A 21,767-nucleotide genomic window follows, 5' to 3' on the forward strand; every position below is an offset into this window, starting at 1 on the left:
ACACTGCTCAGGGACTATTTAATTCTATGTGTGATGAGTGGAAAAATCTATTCTTAATGACTAATAGTATTTAGGAAGCAATAAGAGACGAGGAACCATATCAGCTTAACTTATCTTGAGTGCACTGAATGTATTTTGTAGGTACAGATTTTGAACATGATGGTGTTGTGGTAATTGGTATGATTAGTGTAATACTTAGCTATATTATAAAATAGTTAAAAATGGGGTGATATTCTGAAAACAAATCTTGCTTATTATTCATTAGAATCATTTAGTTATTGCCTTGCATTCACTATAAATACATTTATTTCTCTTTCCTAAAAGTAAATGCTTAGATTGTTGGTCAAATCAGAAGCTCTTTGAGTATAATTAATTACATCCCACTATCTTAAACCAGACGAGTCTAGTGATTTTAATTCAACTTTTAGTCTCTGATGTGTCTTTTGTTATTATCTAAAAATGCAAAGGAAAAAAAATTGTTTGAAGACTCATCTTATAAAAAAAGGGTACATGTTATATATTTTGTTATATCTTTTGTTTAGATGGTAGAATACTCAGGGAGTTAGATCTTGTGCAGTCACCTTTTTATGAGTTCTTAAAAGATATCACTAACTAAAATTATAGCATATTTGTGACCATAGTACATCTTTATTGCTGATGCTGTGTTTTTAATTAGCTTCCATCATTTTCTACTTTTTATGGTAGTTTTGTGAATGTGTTGGTAGAAATTAATGACAAATTCGACTCAAGATATTCTGTCAAACTTATAGGATTTTGGAGTTGGTGGAATAGATCATAACTGTCATGTATCCAACTTCCTCTTTTTACAATTGTGGAAACTGACTCAGAGACATGAAGAACTTGTGAGACTATACACAGCCAGGCTGGCAACAAAACTTGTCTCTTGACTTCTAATCCATACTCATCCTACCACTGGCAGAATGGATATCTGTCTTCCTTGTCTCTCTCTTCTATGTATATTTTCTCCGTTAAAAAATAAAAAATCTTTAAATTCCTGTTTCCTGACTGACATTGCTAACAACGAAAATTTTAATTCATGCCAGCTGTGTATCAGAGCATCTGAAGATCACTGTTTTTTCCTTAAGATGTATCTCTGTATCTCTGTATCTCTCTCTCTCTCTCTCTCTGTGTGTGTGTGTGTGTGCGTGTGCGTGTGCGTGTGTGTGCGCGCACGCGCGCACGTACGTTCATGTGTGCGTAAAGGAGCTTTTTCTTTGCTTTTCTTTGTACCCAATTTCTTTCTCTGCCTACCTTCAGGATGAAATAGTTGTCTCCCTTTTAAACTTAGTGGTTTCTTTTTTTATTCTCCATTTTAGTAATTTCCTTGAGATCTTATCTTGGAAATTTACTTAGCTGTTAATTTATTTAGGTTTTAACTAAATACTTTATAGACTAACTTTATATTTGAATATACTCAGTTGGCAATAAGTGTCAGAATTATCACATGTAAAGTAATTTACATACATTTTTTATCCGAAATAAGCTGTGATCTTTCTCTTTGCCTTCCTGTTGTGGTCTCTAAATTCCTATTGCATTACTCAATGTTTTTAAAAGTTTGGGTGTTGGATATAGAATAGATTTTAAAAGAAGAAGAACCCAAAGTTATTTTTTATTTTGAATCTATATAGTTAGGACATCATCAGACTTTGATTTTTGTTTTTCTTCACTGGAGTAATACTCCAAAGCCTATAAATATTGAATGTCAGAACATTCCTTGGTGTATGTCTCATGTGCTTCTTATTTTCAAAAATGCGTCACCAATAATGCATTAGCCAATTTATTAAATGTGACCAGTGTTCTTCTTATTTATTTCTTCTGTCTCCTCTTTATGTAATATTCCCTGCTTTGTGCCTTTTCGCCAAGCTTTCCATACTTGCTTGTCTGTATTTGTAGTTTTAGTTTTGAGGCAGCTTTATAGTTATAACTGTCCATGTTTTCTAGTTGATATCTGTCTCTGACAGAGCCCACGTTTCAACTAAACTTTCCTGCCCCCAGTGACACCCCTGCACTCTGCTTTATTTATGTGAACTCTGGTCTCTTTGATCTGTGGGAATGTATACAGATATTCATATAATACATTTTATAGACACTTCAGAAACTTTGAATCTCATCCATTTGAGCATAATGATTGTCACATGTTTGTATATGTTCATGTAAAGATGTTCTACCAAATGAATGGATTCTTGAGAAAGTAAATGTAAAGGTAAATTCAGCAAACAAAGGCAGTTTTACCTGTCCATGCAGGCACGCTGCACATTCCGTGCTCTCCAACTTTTCATCAGCTAGGTACTAAAATAGAAACCTCTAGTGGCCACGTGTGATATTTAAGAAGCTCGATTTTATACACTTTGGCAAAGTAGTAAATATACCTTACACAATTTGCCTTCTTCCCACACTCATTCATTTAGCAAATACATGCCTGGCATGGCAAGAGCTCGGAAAGTATTACCAGTTGATGCTGTTGTTGTTATTCATATATGATGGTGTACTTATCCAGTACACCAAATCCTGTGAGGAGAGAGAAACTAGATTCAGCCACTCGATATTTCAACTACTCTTCAGTACCTTCTATGAGGCAGGCACTGTAGTAGGTCCTGGAAATAGAGCAGCAAATGAGCAAACATGTTCTTGCTCTCAAGGAACTTATTTTTGTTGGGGAAGATGGTTAAAATAATTCCAGTAAAATGTCAAAAATTTTATAATAGAGAAAATGCAAGATGCTATGAGTATATCTAGCAGAAGAACCTAACTTATTTTAAGAGGTCAGGGACAGTAAGGAAACTATATATATTATGACAAATGCTGTAATGGAAAGTCTTTTTTATGTTTAGAGGTACCACAGATTAGGAGGTGCTTGAGTCCTTGGGGAGTCAGAGAAAGCTCTTCATTGGAGAAAACACTTGAACTGGCTCTTGTAGCAGAGATGTAGGTAAGTGGCAGTAGGGCAGGGAGAACATTCCTGGCAAACGGAATGGTTTATAGAATGTCACAAAGCATGCCAAAGCATTTCACAGTTTCTGATTTTCAGTAGCTCTGTATTGTTAGGACAGTGTGGGGCAAATGCAAGTGGGCAGTGGTACATGTGGGGAGAGTAAGAGATGAGGCTGAACTGCAGCCCTGAAGGAATTTCTCTGCCAAAGAGTTGGGACTTTATCCTGAAGGCTGTGGGTGTCACTGAAGTGTTTTAAGCAGAGGAAGAATTATGATCACATTTTTAATTTTTAAAGATCGTTCTTTCATCTCTGGAGAAAATAGACTGATTAGAGTAAGGTTGGAGATAAGTGGACCTATTGGGAGATCGTAGCAGGTGCACAGACAGGAAATAACAAGAAACTGAATCAGGGTAGTGCCATGGAAATGGAGAGATAGAATCAGAATAGAAAGATCGAATTGACACGTTGTAGTGAGCAACTCAGTGGAGGGGTGAAGGAGAGTAAATGAAGGCTTGGGTGAATGGTAATGCCACTTGGGATTAGTAGAGGAGTTTTTGTCAACTTGGATTTCCCCCAACATTGACACATCCTGTGATTATAATAGATATCAAACATTAGTGTCACTTCCAGAGACTTCAAAAATCCTTATATCCACTTTTCTTCAGGCAGATATGATGATTTTTATTCACTTGTGAGACAGAGCAGTTAGGTGGGTTCTCTTAGGATTTTATAGCTGAGTAATGAAGAGAATTAAAGTCAAATCCATTTTCTTATGTAGTATTCTAGTGAAGGTTGGCTGTTCTCTAATTGATTGTGGGAGTTTGATAATATTTTTGAGAGCTGTAGGGAACAATTTTCATAAAAGATTGAGTTTAAGCAAACATGGGGTAGTGTTAGAACATATATAATAATATAAGACTTTTGAATAAAGAGGGAAAAGAATCCTTCAGAAGAGGAGAATGGCTTGCATGGTAAAAGATGTTTCTTGTGATTTGTGATTGGTGTTTAGTGCCCCCTATTGACTGTTTAGTCTCAAATATCTTGATTCTTGAATACAATGTTCCTTGCAGTGTTATTTACCACAACAAGAAAAGTTAGAGGTTTTAAAAATTATGTTTAAAGGTGATAAAAATTGATAGGGACTTAAAAAATCTGATTGGAGTCTAGGAGTTGGATAGAGGTCATGAGAAATATCCTTATAACATTTTGTTTGATATAATGTGGGTGTGATATTATGGACCATATTTTCAGAAAACAGACTTCTGATGAGAAGCAGCCTAAATCTGGACGTTTTTTGTTTTTTAGCATTTTTTTATGCATCCGAGCCTTAAAAATAGTAGCCACCCCAGTAGGCAATAGCAGTGGTTGTTTTCCCATAGGATAGCTGCTACATGTGATGACCGTGAAAGGAAATGGCTGTTGCTCATTAAATTAACTTCATTCAGCAACATGGGAAAGCACATGGTTAGAAAAGTCATCATAGGAAATGAAGTAGTGATTATACATAATGGGGGCATCTTCAGAAGTGGGTAGTTTGTCATTTATAAGTGACAAAGAAGCCACCATTGGGGTCTCTTCTCCAGGAAAGTGGGGGTAGAATAGATTTAGTGTTTAGAATAACTAGAGAGCTAAGCCTGAATAAATTTTTATAAGCAAGCACACCTGGTACTATTTTGAGATCTAAAGAAGACTGCACTTTGTGTAAATAAGTGCTCACCATGACTTTTCTATAATAAGAGAAATCTATTAATCTTTCTATTTCCATTATTTCCTGGTTAAACTTCCTTTGAAATGTTTCTAATTATCATTTCAACTGGTTGCATTTTGGAAAACAGTTCACCTATTTATTCAGGTTAAAAATAAGTACTTTTTGATTCAGTGTTATGTGAAACTACAGAAATTGCTCACACCAACCTAGTGAATTAATTTATTTGCTTTCAGTTTATTTTACTGTTGCAATTTTCTCTAAGAAAGTTTAGTAATTATTAATATGAAGTAATGCTGGCTGCTTTCTGTGCATTTCATGAGGGGAATAAGCTATTATGTCGTTTCCCTTCCCCCCAATAAAAAAGCCTTTCATCAAAATCTGACATCCTAAATAAAGGACATAATTGTACAGCTTATTTATTAGTGTGTCAAACTTAAAATCTAATGGTTTCATATTTCAGAATGAAAAGTGTGTTGTGATTCATGGTTGCCAGTGACAAAATAGACAGCTCTTTTATATTGCTGTGCTGATTGCCTGCTGATATGCCACTGTGTGTGTGTTTTTTTTTTGTTTGTTTTTTTTTTCGGTTCTTTTCTGTTTTCTTCCTATGCAATAGCTCCCTCTACTTGAAAATATTGGTGTAATTATAGTTTAACACTATGTACTTTATTAATGAGTTCCCATGACTGTACTTACTTTCAATCCTCTCCATAAATATGTAGTGTTATAGATCAGAGCATGTTAGAAATTTACCAAGAATCTCTTGGGAATGAAAAAGCAAGATTAGTTAAGGAAAGTAAGATAAGTTGTTTAAAGGCATATTTCAAGGAATTAACTGTTTAACCTTTGTTGATTTAAATATTGCATATTTGGTTAAAATTCTATGTAATACTCGAAAATTAACCTCAATGTCTGAAACACAGAAGTGTAGGAAACTGGATCGGAAAAGTTCAAAAGAACCATCAGCCACTTCAAACAAACAAGCCTGGAACTTGGCAGTTTCTCTACTTTCTAAGAAAGAGTTTAATTGAAACTAACAATAGTAGAATCTCACGTTACTACGTCTTGCCTTTATGGAACGGTCTGTGCATAATGAAACAGTAAGAGTGAAATAGACAAACCAAAGAAATCCTGTTGTGATAGGGATTTTTTTCCACACTAAATCTGAGGTTCAGTGATAGGACCATATACCTCCACCATCAGGACAAATAGAGATTCTACTCAACAATAAGATTTCCATGTGTATACGTCTTTGCATTCACCACTCTTTATTTCCAATTTCGTCTGACTATCATCATGGTACAGAACAAATGGCAGAACAATGGTGGCCAAGAGTAAGGGCTTAGGAACCACGCTGCTTGGGTTTAAATCCTAGCTTTTCCGCTTAGCAACTGGGTGATCTTGGCAAGCAAGTTTCCTTAACTTTCTGATGCTCAGTTTCCTCATAAAATACAGACAATAAATCTACCCACATCCTGGAGTTTGCTGTAAGGATTGGTTGAATTAATGATTGTGAAGCACTTAGAACAGAGCCTGACACATATTAAGTGCTATATATCAGTTTGTTGAATAAAATAAAAAATAATAGGGGCTATAAATTGGTTTTTATTAACCAAATGTATCTATAAAATGTCAGCGTTCTCTTCAGTGCGTAATGAAAAGAAATGTGGAAGTCTCAATGGATGAGAGATATTTGCGCATTGGTTTTATTCAATGTGTTTCTATGTATGAAGAGTTCTCACGTAGGGGTACCTATACTATGTCATAATTTTAGGGTATCACGTTTTTAAATATATTTTTTAAATGCAGTGGAATATTACATGGTTTCCATGTCTTTTTTTGAATTTAAGTGATTTAGCAGAAGGATTCTATACTGGCAGAATGCCTAAGAATGGAGTATCATTTCCCATAGCACACCTCTCTTGAGGCCTACTTATTGCCCAAGAGCAATGATAGATGGGCTTGTCTTTGGTCTATAGGATGACTATGCTTGAGGATGTCAGAATTTTGCCAGGTTGTCCTTGCACCTCTTGTAATCCAACAAAATATCGGTTACCAAAAGTTTTAAAAAAGAAATCTATATGTATTGAGCACTCATATGTGCAATTAAAATTATTAAGTTTTCGTTGTCAGCTTGGTACACGCTGATAATCTGTGTGGATGTTTAGAATGATATTTTAATAGATTGTGTCCTCTTTGGAAGAATATCACCAGAATGCCAGACACATAAATAAATAGTCAAATGAGTTTCAGGAGTAAACATAAACTGTCTTAAAGCTGTATATTTGTTTTCAGGGAACTGACTTATCTTTCGTCTTTGTTTGATCCTTAGGACCCCTTAGATTCCACAAGATCAGTGATTGTGATTCGTTCCCTGGTGGCGAATAGTGTTGCAGAAAAAAGTGGAGAACTATTACCTGGAGACCGCCTGGTCTCAGTCAATGAACACTGTTTGGACAACACCGCACTTGCTGAAGCTGTGGAAGTGTTGAAAGCTGTGCCACCAGGCACTGTACGCCTTGGCATCTGTAAGCCTTTGGTGGTAAGTGTTGAGTTTTGTTAATCTAGGAATTGATAATAGTGTAATAGTTAAGAACATGGATTTTGGAGATGAATACACTTGGCCTTGAATCTTTGTTCCACTGCTTACTATATGTGTGTCCTTGTGCAAGTTTCTTAATGTCTTTCACTTACAGACAGAATCAGAAAAAAAAAAAAATGATTTCTCATAGGGTTTGGGGAATTAAAGATGATATAGATTAAGTACTTAGCACATTATTCCATAAATGCCAACTGCTAACAGTACTAGTCCTACTACTACACTTTTACTACCATTTTTATCTGCATGCAGACTTCTAAGGTCTCATCACATTCCTTATGATGTAAATTAAAATAAGTATTTATGCCTTTTAGTTTTCATTTGGAAATGATGTCGAGATGGCATGATAAATTGAAATCCAGTTAACTGTATCATTTTAACCATATGGCAATGAGATTTTAATATGCTTTTCTGACCATCAAAGTGCCTTGTAACCTACCATCTAAACTACTATACACTCCAGGCATCTTGAAGTAATCTTATTGCTAATCTCATGTACTGGGCCAGATCACTGTTTATGATCGAAGGCCACATTACAGTTATAGTGCTGTTGAGGTTCCCCAGTGCAAAAAATTACTTGATGATAATTTTCAAGAAGTATTAAAGTATTATTAAGTGCTTACTATATGTCAATCAGTATTTTAAGCCTTTTACAGGTATTAACTAATTTAATCCTCACAGAACTTTAAGAGATGGTTCTCTTATTACTCATATCACAGATGAGTCAGTCAAGGGACAGAGAGCTGAATAACTTATCCAAGGTGATATAACTAGTAAGGGGCAGAATTGGAATATAAACTCAACAAAGTGGCTTCAGACCCTGTGCTCTCAGCCACAATGTTATATATTTCTGTTTTAATTGTTGTCACTAGTATAGTTTGCATACAGCATGTCTGAAACAGCATGGTTACAGTAGAGTGTTGGACTGGATTTCAAGGAATCTGGGCTCCGTTTCTACCTTTGCTATGATTTAGTCTAGAGATTTTCAAACTCAGAGATATGTGCTTTATCTAAGAATCATCTGGGAGTTGGTTAAAATGCAGTTTCCCAAGTCTTAACCTCAGAGATTCTGACTTAGGGATTCTGATGTGCTGTTCAGGAATCTGCCCCTTCAGTGAGTCACCTCGTAATTCTAATGTATAATTTTATACTCTGAGAAACAATTGTACTCATAATTTGATGATAGGTGTACTACTTTTCATCTCTGAGCCTATTTTTTCATTTCTGAAAAGGCTGAATAAGACTAAAGAACTCCTAAGATCTTTCTTAACTCTAAAATTTTATTCTATGAAACATATTAACATACTATAAGTGTTCATATAGACAGATATGTTTATATACATAGGTACAGGTATAGATAGATTCATGTATTACATATGTATTTTGCAGAACATTGGAGAACATCAGCATGACCTTCATGTATTACTTTTTTATATTTCATTTATTATACATAAAGATGTCTGTATATTGTACCTGTCAGACACTTTAAATGTTTCAGAATGGAGCATAGCACATAGCTAGGTCAAGTTCCTGACTTTATTTTGCATATTTAGTGTGTGGGTGTTGCCATAGCTAATATATACCATGAGATACCCAATTTGATTTTCGGACAAATTAAGGAAGGGAAATGTTGGTAGTCTTACAAGGACCTCATCTTCTTGGTATTTTTGGATTGTGGCAGGAACTTTGTCTAGATTTTCCCTGATGATTATTTGAACTGCTGGAGGAACTCATAAATTGTTTATGGCCTACAGGACTTAAACAGCATGATTTTACTTTGAAGCAGTTTAAGGAAGTCTCAGGCAGTGTGAGAAATGGAACAGTACGAACTGGGTATGGATTCCTGTGCTATTTCTGGCAGGGAGTAGAGATGTAGAAAGATTGAGACCTCGGAGCCTCACTTTTAGAAGATTTTAGAATGTAATGATTGTGAGATGGACCTTTGTCCAGGCTTCCCTGAGTGAGCAGAAGGCTGTCAGGATACTTGGGAGTGGGAGGCCAGTAAAGGGATGAAAGAAAGGTCACTTTCAAGACTTGAAAAATTCTTAGTGGAATTACCAGTTGTTAATTCCTTATTTAACATCTGGGTTCTTCTAGCAAAACTACTTGTGAGCTATAAATAGTGACGCATGGATCTTCTCCAAGTTCTCTGTCTTTCTTCTTCTTTCATGGTTCAGTTGGTGGCCACTTGTCTAACCCCCTAATATCTACTGAGCATTTACTCATTCTCAGCAGAAGTGAGGATAGAGTTTAAATAAAGAGGTCGAAAGTCAGGTCGCAGCAGAAAGGCTATAAATATAAACAGGAGAACAAAATGATTTTTTATTGAGTCTTGTATCATATAGATATATATTATCTACATAATATATTTATAGATATTATATAATCTTATAGTCTTATTTATTTAGATACATATTATGTATATAATAATTTTCATGTTAACCACAAATGTGACTTACCTTCTCTTATCTACAAAGTCCCCTCGGATGGACCAGATCCAAAAAAATGAATGGACTGACTTTAAAAACTGCATTTTATCTTCAGAACTAACAGAACAGAGCTGGCAATGGAGTTCTTTAGCCAGACAACTGTGGGTTTTTGCTTAGTTCTGTGATTTGCAAGGCTGTGTATTCTTTGACCGAGTTATTTAACCTTACCAGCTCCCACTTCCTCATCTACAAGATGGGAATTGCATGACACAGTAGTTGAGATCAGGCTCTAGAGCCAGACAGCTGGGGTTCAAATTTTGGGTGTGTAACTGACTAGTTATGTAACTTTGGGCAAATTACTGTGTCTCTTCCACTCTTCTATAAAATGAGATTAATAAGACCACCTACTTCTTAGAGTATATATTAATAATAAATAACATTTGAAGCGAAATCAGAGTATATTGATAAACATATTAAATGAATTGGTATATTTAAAGGGCTTAAACATGTGCCTGTTTGCTGTTATTCTTTATAAATATAAAATATAAAATCCTGACCTTACAGGATTATCGTAAAGATGACGCTGAGATAAAGCATATAAAAGTATTTACTGTAGATTGTGATATATACTTAGGACTTGATAAATAGTGGCTATGCTATTACCTGGGACTGATAGTGAGCTGTTCCTCTTCTGATGGACAGTGACTACACTGTACCATTGTTAAACATTTTGAATATCACCCTGTATATACTTATACATTTCTTAATAATAAGGTCCATTCCTGGGAAAGTGATTTTTTTCTTCAAGGAACACATAAAAAGAATAAAAAGTTTGAGAAGCTTTGACCTGAATATGGCTTTCTTTTTAATTATTAAAGGAAAAGCTTGTTCTAATAAAATAATGTGCATAAATTTTATTGTGTACTTGCACTTAATGGAAAAATAAGAATTAATCTAAAGAGAGCTTGAAACCAAAGTATTTTCTTGATTATCTTGATTATAAAAGTGTTTCTGTGGTTGCCAGAAGGTTGGGGATGGGGAAATGGGTTAAGCAGGTCAAAAGGTACAAAATTCCAGTTATCTGGTAAATAAGTCCTTGGGATGTAGTGTATGACGTGGTGACTGTAGTTAACAGTAGTGTATTGTATATTTGAAAGTTGCAAATATTAATTCAATTTATTGTGGTAATGGTTTAGCAATATATATATCAAATCATTATGTTGTATGCCTAAAACTAATATGTCAGTTATATCTCAGTCAAAAAAGAGCATCATGGTTGGCAAAAACATTTCAACTGTTTCAAAATAAAAAAATGTTTAAAAATAAAAAATGCTTCTATTTTCAGGAAAATGATAAAGAGGAAGAAAGTTACATTTTGCATTCAAACACTAATGAAGACAAGACTGAAATTTCAGAAACAATTCATGATATAAATTCATCTTTAATACTTGAAGCCCCGAAGGTATTTAGTAAATTTATTTCCCCCATGAATGGCTTGCTGTGAGCTAAAGTTTCTGTGAAGAAGACGAAAGCTTATTCCTACTCCCTTAGCTAAATAGATAAAATTCAAATAATCCCCCTTCTTTGTTAATTTTTTTTATTTGAAATCTTTTTCCTCTTATATCACATTGCCTCCATAAATGACATTGGCCAAGTGTAAGTCATTTTCAGAGAACATACTTTCTTTTATACTAATATATTCTTAAAATTTTGAGTGTAGAACATATTTTTGAAAATAGACCTGTATTTAAAATGCTGTAGAAAATCCTGTACAAGAGAACTTCTTATTGAATACTTTCTAAAGAAAAGAGTTATTTAGTTCAACCTGACTTTATTTTAATTTTAGAAAGTATATTTTGAAGCATTTCCTTTTTTATTTTTAAAACAAATTGTGCTTATTTTGCTCTTTGCAGTTAGAGTATGGTTTTGCTTTACTTGTTGACAACTGTCTTTTGGTATTCTTTACATAATTTGTTGACAGTGTCTCAAACTGATATTAGTCCTATTATGTTCATTATATATATTTTTTGTGTAGACTTTTTTTGTTAAAATTTCATAACCGTATGATGTTCAAATATACCCTCTAATGCAACTTACAAAAAATTTTAACTAGTTTGCAGTATTTGGTATGCCCTGTTAATTTAAAAGCTTCACCACAGTGATATTTAGCTGCAAGCGAGGAAGCAATGGAAAGGAATAAATTCATTTCAGGAATTTATATTTAATAATACTTAATAAATAGGACTTAAAATAGGAAATGTCACTGACCCCTTAGAGGGATTTGAGCCTCACTCCACCCAGCACCATGAGGTCCCTAAGAGTTAGGCCAAAGGCTCAGCAGATCCATATCATCCTCAGGCATTTTCTAGGAAGTCAACAAAGTTCTCACACATCTCTGACTTTTTAGCGTCACTTGAATGTACTTGATCTTCTGTTTAGTGAAATATAAACTAAGAGCATACTGTATTCATCCCTTTTTGTCATATTTTCAAAGCAGATGAAAACTATATTTTTTATTACATTATATATTATAAAATAATAGTACTCAATTTGAGACGTACTCCCCATATCTTTAGTGTATAAAGAATATATTTTGATCAAATTGCCATAATTTCTGAGTTACAGAAGCTTGAAACTCCTGACCTTTTAAGTCTTTGCTTTCTCAACTAATAGTAAAAAGTGTATTTTTGTACTAGTTTTTATATGAGATTCGTGGGTTAAATATTCAGTGTAGAAGTTTAACAAACTTCCTATTTCTGACTGAGAATTTTCAGGTGGTTAATGTGTAATGAATTTTTTTAGAATACTCATTCACCTTGCCAAGGGCAGATTTCTGTCTCTATTTTTTTGTTCATTCTTTTCCTGGATTGAGAGTTGTGTGGTAGTGAGCTTGTATCTCTCTTCATTTGTAATGGAAAGCGTTCATGTTATCTATGAATTGGCATATAATAATGTTGTTATAGTTATGTCAGGGGTTAATTTTTTAGTTAATGTGTGGAGTGCATCTTTAGGACAGGTGTAGTTTAATTTTTTGCAACTTTTTTTTTTTAACAGGGATTTAGAGATGAACCCTATTTTAAAGAAGAACTTGTGGATGAACCATTTCTAAATTTGGGGAAATCTTTCCAGTCCCAACAAAAAGAGATTGACAGCAGCAAAGAGGCCTGGGAAATGCATGAATTTCTGACTCCCAGAGTGCAGGAAATGGGTGAAGAAAGAGAAATGCTTGTTGATGAAGAATATGAGCTATATCAAGATTGCTTGCAGTCCATGGAGTTGTATCCCTCATCCCATGTTCAACAGGCTGCTCCTGTTGCATCCATGAAGGAAATTTACTTTCGTACCCAGTGGTTACATGATAGTGAACCACCTGAGCCTCAAGAAGCAAGATCTGTGATGAGTGTATATTCCCAGGAGAAACAGCAATATGGCTATAGCACTGAAAACATGGTAAGGGTCTAGAACAGATCTTCTACACCCTCCCTGTATCCTCCCCTCCCTATCCCAGTCTCTATGTCATGTAACTTTCAAAAAAACAAAATTTAATGAGTCTATTCATAGTTAATCTTTTTTCCAAGATGTACCATACAGTGTATTGCCGTAAGTAAAAACTCATCTTTTCTGTATTACACAACTTGCAGTTGGAGTCAGTAAGCTATGGTTGCCTTGCTACATAGTGGTTTTTTCCTTTAGCTTTTTAGTAATTGTTTTTCTCCTAATTACACATTTCAAGGAAGAGTTCTCTTACCATTTGTGATTTTTCCTCCCCTCAGGGAGACACAGCTTTATATTTCTCACATAGTGTATTCGTTAGGGAAGTCAAGGCAAATTGATTAAAGATATATTGTTGTTTATATCTTGTTCATCCATACTGTTCTCTGTATTACAAGATACTAAACAGAAAGTCACTGACCTCTAGAAAATTATCTTTACATTTATGATACTGCCTATTTGTGATACTTGGCAGGAAAGTGTTATATTCTAATAGTTTTGTGTTTACTATTAAATCACCAATAAACTTTACTTTTTATAAAATTAAAGTTAACTGGTCACCAGTTGGAATCTTTCTTTTGTTAAGGACATTTATTAGTGTTTTATTTTTCTTTGTTTATTTCCTGCCCCAAATTAAGTTCCAGGCAAATGAAAAGAAATGTATTATATAGGGATATAGAGTGATATGTTCAGCTGCAGTGTGGTGCTTCCCTCACTGGCAGCTTTCCTGCAGAGATGTACAAAGTGTACGTCCATCTGCCCTCTCATCGGGCAGTTAGAGCAGAGTTTTTTCTTTGCCTCTCTTAGACCTTTCCCTTCTGCCAATGCTTGTGGGTCCTTCTGCTATGCAAGGTGCTGTGCTTAATGTATTTATGGAACCTCAGAGGATTCCCTATAATAGAGGACTCTGGGCAGTCTAGCAGAGAACACATGTTTTGGGATTGTGTAAATACCTTAATATGAAAATGCCTTTGACATTGGTGCTTTCTACCTTTGCCAGTCTCACTCCTATATAGGTAAGTGCTTGACCCCAAAACAGAATATTCAGTTATATGGAGGAAATTCTAATCACAGATTAGTGAAGATTCATAAATACTCCCTTATTGTGGCTTTCTTCTATAAAAAGAAAACTTTCTTTTACTCCAACATAAGGCGACCTGAAATCTAGGCCCATTTTAATATACATTTAGGAATATAGATGATATAAATGTATTTCACAGTATTTACTGTATAAATTTAATTAAATGTTCATATTTGAAAACTTGTGTAATGGTAATTTTTGCCTATTCTCACATTTAATGACATAATTTTATTAAAATTATTTTAATGCATATTTAATGTCAATATCTACTAGTCACTTTTCGATCATTTAACATGGCTTTCCAACTATATGATCTTCATTTCCACCTATGTTGTTTGAGACCCATTAATTTTTGAATCCATACTGTCAGTCTAAATTCTATCCTGATCTCAAATACTCATTTGCATAACATTAGGTTTTTAAAAAATTTCTCTTGTAAGTTTATATTGACGATCTTCACGTTGTAACCACTTACTCTATTGTTTGTTGAAGCACTCTTTAACAAGCTTATTTATAACAACATTCAAAGCTCACAATTTGAAGGACATGCATCCTAATTACCCAATCTGTGTAAAATTTCCTAGCTTTCTAATATGTGAGGTAACCTCTATCTGCTCCCTAAACTGGTATGGATTCAGATTGTTTCACCCCTAATGTGTCTTGCCTAAACAAGGGTGGCATTGCTTCTCTATTTTTAATTGTGGTAAAATATATAACATAAAGTTGATCATTTTAAATATTTTTAGGCTTGCAGTTCCAGTTGCATTAAATACAATTACATTATTGTGCAACCATTACCACCGTCTATCTCCAGAACTTTTATTTAGTAAACTGAGACTCTGTACCCACTAAACAATAACTGCCTATTCTCTTAGAACCAACCACAATTCTACTTTCTGTCTAAGAATTTGACTACTCTAGGTGTTTCATGTAAGTAGAATCATGTTTATACTTTTGTGTCTGGCTTATTTCACTTGGCATGATGTCTTCAAGGTTCATCCATGCTGAATTCCCTTCCTTTTTAAGGCTGATTAATATTTCATTGTATGTATATACTGCATTTTGTTTACCTTTTATCAATTGATGGACATCTGGGTTGTTTCTATCTTTGGCTTTTGTGAGTAATGCTTCTATAAACATTGGTACCCAAATATCTGTTCAAATACCCAAATTTCGGGGGTATATTCCCAGAATTGAAATTGTTAATCATACGGTAATGTTATGTTAAATTTTTAAGGAACCACCATACTGTTTTCCACAGCAACTGCACCATTTTACATTCCTACTAGCTGTATACAAGTTTTCCAATTTTTCCACATGCTCACCAAAACTTGTTTTCTGTTTTTTTTTTCTTTTTAAATAGGTGTGAAGTAATATCTCATTGTGGTTTTGATTTGCATTTTCCTTATTATTAGTGATGTTGAGCAACTTTCCATGTGCTTATTGACCATCTTCAAATATTCTTTGCAGAAATGTCTGTTAAAGTCTTTTGCTTATTTTTTAAAGATCTTATTCTTGTTGCCTGAGGATTATTTACCTGAAAATAATGGTATATTATTTTCTTCTCTATTTGGAAAAAAACCTGAATTCATTTTTCTAAAGGTCTAACCTCTCATACCCACTGTATTGAAATCTCAGATTCAGGTATCAATTCTCTTGTTCCTCAGTTACATAATTGCCATTAATGTTTTTTTAAATGTCCAAATAGTCCAAAAATTGCTGTGCAATTTTTTCTTTTTAAGTATTCGTTGCCTACTTTCTCCTCCCTACTTCCTTCTCTAATAAGTTCTCATTTATTTTATTCTAGGCAACTAAGTAGTCATATCTCCTTTCTACTTCTATCTAATATTTGAGTTGAATTCTATGTTCTGTAGGCTCCATGAGGTATCTGAGATAGTAATATACTTAGTATATTCATAATCTGGAAAAATCTAGCAGTATTTGGTACATCGGTTTATGGGAAGTTATCTTACCTTTGAAGTCTGTCCAATATAACTTAATTTTAAAAAATAGACTATTGTAAAAGATGTAATTCACATTTTTGTTTTGAACAACCTAAATTTCCAAAAATAGAGAACAATATAGCGCTATTCACCCCAGTTGAATCAAGATATATCCCTATGGTGGCCATAATATTGTCATTTAATTTTATGCCTATAAAAGTTTTTAAAATATAATAAAATACTTCAGTGAAAATTGTATGTTCTGAAAGATTTTAACTTTGGAAAATCATGAAAGATGTGAAAAGGAGATCGAGAAAAAAATATAAGTTACTGACTGTGCTTATCTTTGGCTTTAAGTTTGGGTAATTGGGTGTTCACCAAGCAAATGAGAGTGCTAGGAAAGGCATAGCAAAAGTCTAGAGCTATGAAAATTTACCAGGTATTTTGGGATCACCTATTTAAATGGTGATCTAACATGATCTAGGAGGTAGTGTGTATCAACCATCAACCTTGCTTGAATTAATAGATCTTTCTATGCCTCTACTTTGGTAAATGTTTATTTAAATCTACTTATTAATGTTTAGGAAACAAATTTGTTAAAAAATCCAGTGTTTGGAAAAAACAGGTTTTACCAGCCTGCACTCGTAGATTTTAAGTTACCAGCATTTGTAACTGCTTACCACAATATAAACTGTTATAAAAGAAGGTCTGTTTGCAGGGCCAGTTTTCCACTATCATCATTATCTGGTTTGAACAATTTTACAGTGTTTCACGTTTTATCATAAAGTACTAATGCATTTCTGTTTTTCTTCCTCTCAAGATGAAAGAAAATTTTGGCATCGATTCCCTACCCTCTATACCCTCAACTGAAGGAAACAGTCAACAAGGCAGATTTGATGATCTGGAAAATCTTAATTCATTAACAAAAAGCAGTCTGGAGTTAGGTTTGTGGGTTTTTTTTTTCTCATAAACACAAATTACATTTTGCTCTTTCAGGTTTATTTTTGTATGTGATGAATTTTACTGTCACATTTTCATTCATTATGATGTTTTTAATTTAAATCTTATTAATCTGCTTCAAAATATCTGCAAGAATAACATGGCTCATATTTTAACTTAGAACTTTCAGGTTCTGTTTTCTGAGAACATTTTCTCTGCCTCATTTTGCTTTTTATTAGCAGTATGGATTAAAACTAAACCTAGTACCTTAGGCTGAATCTGAAATAAGTCTCTACTAATATATATTAAAATCTCTGATGCTGTTAAGTGATATTGTTAGCTCATTGAATGGGGTTGTTAAATATTAATAAAGAGAGGCATATTTTAAACATTTATGAAACATTTTTATAGTCATATATTACAGTCAATTTTGGTGCATTAATAACTTAGTTTCCATTAAAGAATCCTGAAAGTGTCATGCCTCTCTCTGCTTCCCCCCAGTATTGATTCTTATGTATTTTTGAAAACTCGACTTTAAAAAATAATTTTTCTTCAACAATGAAACATCAAATGTTGTAATATTAGGATCCCTAGGTAAGACCATTAGGTTCTTTCATTTACTGGGATTTATGGAGTCATTGTTCAGGATTTATGCTGTCCTTCACCTGTTATGACTCTACTTATAAGAAAAGTCTTTCTTTGTGGGCAATTCTTGTGTTGTATGGTAATATGTTGTAAGGGGAGAGAAAGAACTATAGAAAATTGTATAACAATTTTTTGTGAATTCAGCATTCTGTTAAGTAAAGTCCAAATCTTTAATGGTAAAGATTGAAGACATCTATAAGTCGATAGCTATCGTCAATTCTCTATGGGTCAAAAGAGTTCATTTTAAATATCTAAGATTAGATGAGTCTATTTGGTTTTTCATGATGTATCTGATTATGACTAGGAAAAAAATGGAACTTTTCCTGCCAAAACTGTCCCAGTATACTGATTTTAAAATTCAGCACAATTTTCTGTAGTCTTTATTTGGAGAAGATTTACAGCACAAATGAATAAATAAATAAATAGACCATATCTGTTTGATTACCACTGATACTTCGTAGCAAAGTGAGTACTATTTTGGACTTGATAATTTTTTATTGCGGAGGGTTTAACTGTGCATTATAGGATGTTTAGCAACTTCTCTGCCTTCTAACCCTAGATGCCAGTGGTACTCTTATCCCTAGTCATGATCAAAATCAAAATATCTTTAGACATTGTCAGATATCCTCTAGGCGGCAAAATTGCCCCTGGTTAGGAACTATGCATGCTTTATACAGTCAGGACTGAAGGGAACAGACTAGATTTATGGAGTAGGTGTTCGTGGGGAGGGGCAGTGGAGTTGGGAAAAATATAAGGAAAGAGATAGTCTTAAGGGATGATCTAGCCCCACATGAGCTCTGCCCTGCATATCATCTAGGTGACTTCAAGGTTAGTTCTTTCGCCTTCTGCTGCCTGTGTGAGGTTTCCTAGGGCTGTTGTAACAAATTGTCACAAACTTGTTGGCTTAAAACAACAGAAATTAATTCTCTAATTGTTCTGGAGGCCAGAATTCCTAAATCAAAGTGCTGTGCTACCTCTGAACTTTCTAGGGAAGAATCTGTTCTTTGCCTCTTCCAGCTTCTGGTGGCTCCCCATTGGCTTGTGGCTGCATCACTCCTTCTCTTCTTCCTATCTGGCTTTTCTTCTGTCAGTTATGGAGTAGGACATCTGTCATTAGATTTAGGTCTCATACAGGTAATCCATGATGATCTCATCTCAAGACACTTAATTATATTTTTTTCCAAATAAAGTCACATTCATAAGTCCTATGGCATGGATGTATCTTTTAGGGGGGCCACCAATCAACCCACTACACTGCTTTAATCGAATACTTTGCAAGGCCTTGGGAATTTATTTTCAGAGATTATAGCTTTGAGGAATGAAGCTAAACTTATATATCTTAAACCTGTCCTCACTAGAAAAGCATTCATAACCACATGCTTTTAGGACAATTTTTTGAGAGCCTGCGGAAAGCATGCTGTGTGGCAGGCATGAGTATTTGGATTGGTGCTGAGCATGGGTGGGCTGAGAAATTACTGATACATGGTCAGTACAGATTTCAGCAGCATACATATTGAGTTAATGCTACTCAAAATTTCATTTTGCTCTCGAGAGCCCTGTCAAGCGAGAGGCAGACTGTTTCAGTCCCAGAACACTTAGCACCAAGCATTTAGCCTACTGTGTTCCCAGGCAAACCCTCAGGCTTTTCTAAGCCTCTCCATTTCCTCAACTGTAAAATGGAGGATTTGGGCTAAGTGTTCTCTAAGGCTTCTTACAAATCTGTAGCTCTTTGACCGCTTTTTAGTAACAGACAATTTTAGTATTATCTGTGAACAATTAATTTAAAAATTATTTTTGAGAATCTGTGTGTAAAGGGCTATTCTTGACCCTGTGCTTCAATCCAAAATTATGTATCCTCAATGAGCCTCTATTCCTCATGAGCTGTGAAATAAATTTACAACTTAGCATAATTAATAATATAAAGCATACTAGATAAATTTAAAATCAATAATACATTTAGTGTTACAAAATTTCAGAAGATTTTAGACAGAAAGCAATTCCTTTTCTCATTCTTTGGCTGCTGCTGCCTGGAGTGTGTCTCCAGTGAACCCTTAAGTGAATTTCTGTCATTGCACCCAAGAGTCAGGCACACACACTCATTTGCATGCCAGTCTTGTACTATAAACTTACAAACTAACCTTCTGGAGGGCAAGGCTTATCTCTGATTATGTTACCATAGAAGGCGCTCAAGTAATATTTGTTGAATGAGAAAGTGACATGCCGCTCATGTGTGGTTATTCAACAGCATATCAATTCCCCTTTCCCCCCAGTTGCTAAGTTGTACAGTAACCCAATCTCCTCTCTACTCAGATTCTTACTGCTTTGTTTTGTTGACCATTGTATTCTTGCACTTCACCAAGTGTAAACCTTTTGAACATTTTTCCCATTCCTCTTCTGTAAGCATTACCTTCCATTTACCCAGAACATTTTTTTTTTCAAGTTCCCTGTTTTTCTAACCTTTGTGCTCCTGTATGGCCATTACCTAACCACAGTGCAGGCCCTTGAGAACTTGATTTGTTTTATGGGCTCCTGGATACTGTGGTGCAGTTGGTGAGCAGCTCTGTAATGCGAAACTATGTCAAGCACTGTGAGAGATAAAAACATGTGCCTGAGCACCAGCAAGGGCCATGAAGGAGGAGCAGAGGAAAGGGAATGGGCAACCTTTGTGTGGAGCAGGGAATGCAGTTTTAAACTGCAGCGACCTGTGAAACCCAATGCCATATTTTAATAGGCTGCTTTTACCAGCATCGCTGAGTGGGAAATAGCTCTGCAAATTGAGCTGGTTTTCTGTTTTTGAAACTCTGATTTTAGGCCATTCTGGCCAGAATCTCAGTCTCACCCCAGGTCCCTCCTCAGTGGGGCAGAAGCAGACATAGAACAGAGCTAGAACAGTGGGACAGTGATATAGATTTGACTGCTTTGCAAGTCAAATGTTGGCCCCAGTGGATGGGACAAAGAGTGCACGGGGATGGGGAAAAGGCAACAAAGACTCCCATCAAAGCCACCTGAGCATCAGTTATCTTCACCCCCTCAGATTCTTTTGCGTCGCCAACTGATGAGATCTTGATTCTAATGTTTCTAGACAAGATAAAAAGCAAAAATACTAATGAGTTTATTAGAAAATTTGTTCAAAATAAAGAAATGGAGAGTTTAAGTGATGCTTATGGAAAAAGTTTTAGAAGACTAACCGTATCTGTTAGAGTTTATTTCTAATTTTCTGATAAGCCAGATCTCTAAAATATATTATAAATATATGGATTTAGGGGAGGCATTTGATGCACAATTCATCGTATTTGTATAACATGATAAAGAAGGATTGGGTAGGAATTTATAGTGGATGGGATATAATGGATACCGCGGTATATCTAAGAGTGATTAATGGATTCATGCCAACATGGGTGCAGGTCTCTAAACGTGTACCGTAGGACTCCATGCCCAGCTCTGCCTTAATTATTCTTTTTTTCAGTAAATGGGAAAATGACACAGATGGCACATCAGGTAAATTTGCACATTCTAATTGGCAAAATTCCTTAGACTGTGTTCCCCCATCTATAAAATAAGGTTGTTAGTATCTTTTCTCCCTACCTCATAGTTCAATATGAAAATTAAATAAGGTAACAAATGTAGAAGAGTTCTGGAATTTATAAACAAAGCTCCTTTAAAAATGCAAGTTTTTAATTTGGTTATTTGTTATTCTGTTGAATTATTTTTTAAAATCAGTGAAATGTTGGAGCGCCTGTAATTGAGACAGCCTAGGTCGATAGAGGAAATTTTGTAGTAAGAATACGATCATAGAGGATTCTTTTGATAAAATATTTATATTGCTGAAATGTTGTCTTTTCAGTGAGGCCATACTCAAAGTTATAACTCTTTTCTATAATCAATCCCTATCCTACTTCCTTGCTTTATTTTCGACCATAGGACTTGTCACCATGTGACATATTAAATATTTTACTTATTTAGTTTAATATAAATAA

At 34.6% G+C, this 21,767-nt stretch overlaps 1 protein-coding gene across 1 annotated transcript in view; it reads left to right on the forward strand.

The window, feature by feature from the left end:
- PATJ (PATJ, crumbs cell polarity complex component) overlaps positions 1-21,767 on the forward strand; it is a 320,321-nt gene that overhangs the window by 80,192 nt on the left and 218,362 nt on the right. The window contains exons 18-21 of the mRNA XM_011369533.2: positions 6,995-7,204; positions 11,036-11,152; positions 12,745-13,140; positions 17,027-17,150. Of these exons, the coding sequence (XP_011367835.1) occupies positions 6,995-7,204; positions 11,036-11,152; positions 12,745-13,140; positions 17,027-17,150 (847 nt within the window). The remainder of the gene's footprint in view (positions 1-6,994; positions 7,205-11,035; positions 11,153-12,744; positions 13,141-17,026; positions 17,151-21,767) is intronic.

This window comes from Pteropus vampyrus, unplaced genomic scaffold (assembly GCF_000151845.1).
Source record: "Pteropus vampyrus isolate Shadow unplaced genomic scaffold, Pvam_2.0 Scaffold151, whole genome shotgun sequence".
NCBI lineage: Eukaryota > Metazoa > Chordata > Mammalia > Chiroptera > Pteropodidae > Pteropus > Pteropus vampyrus.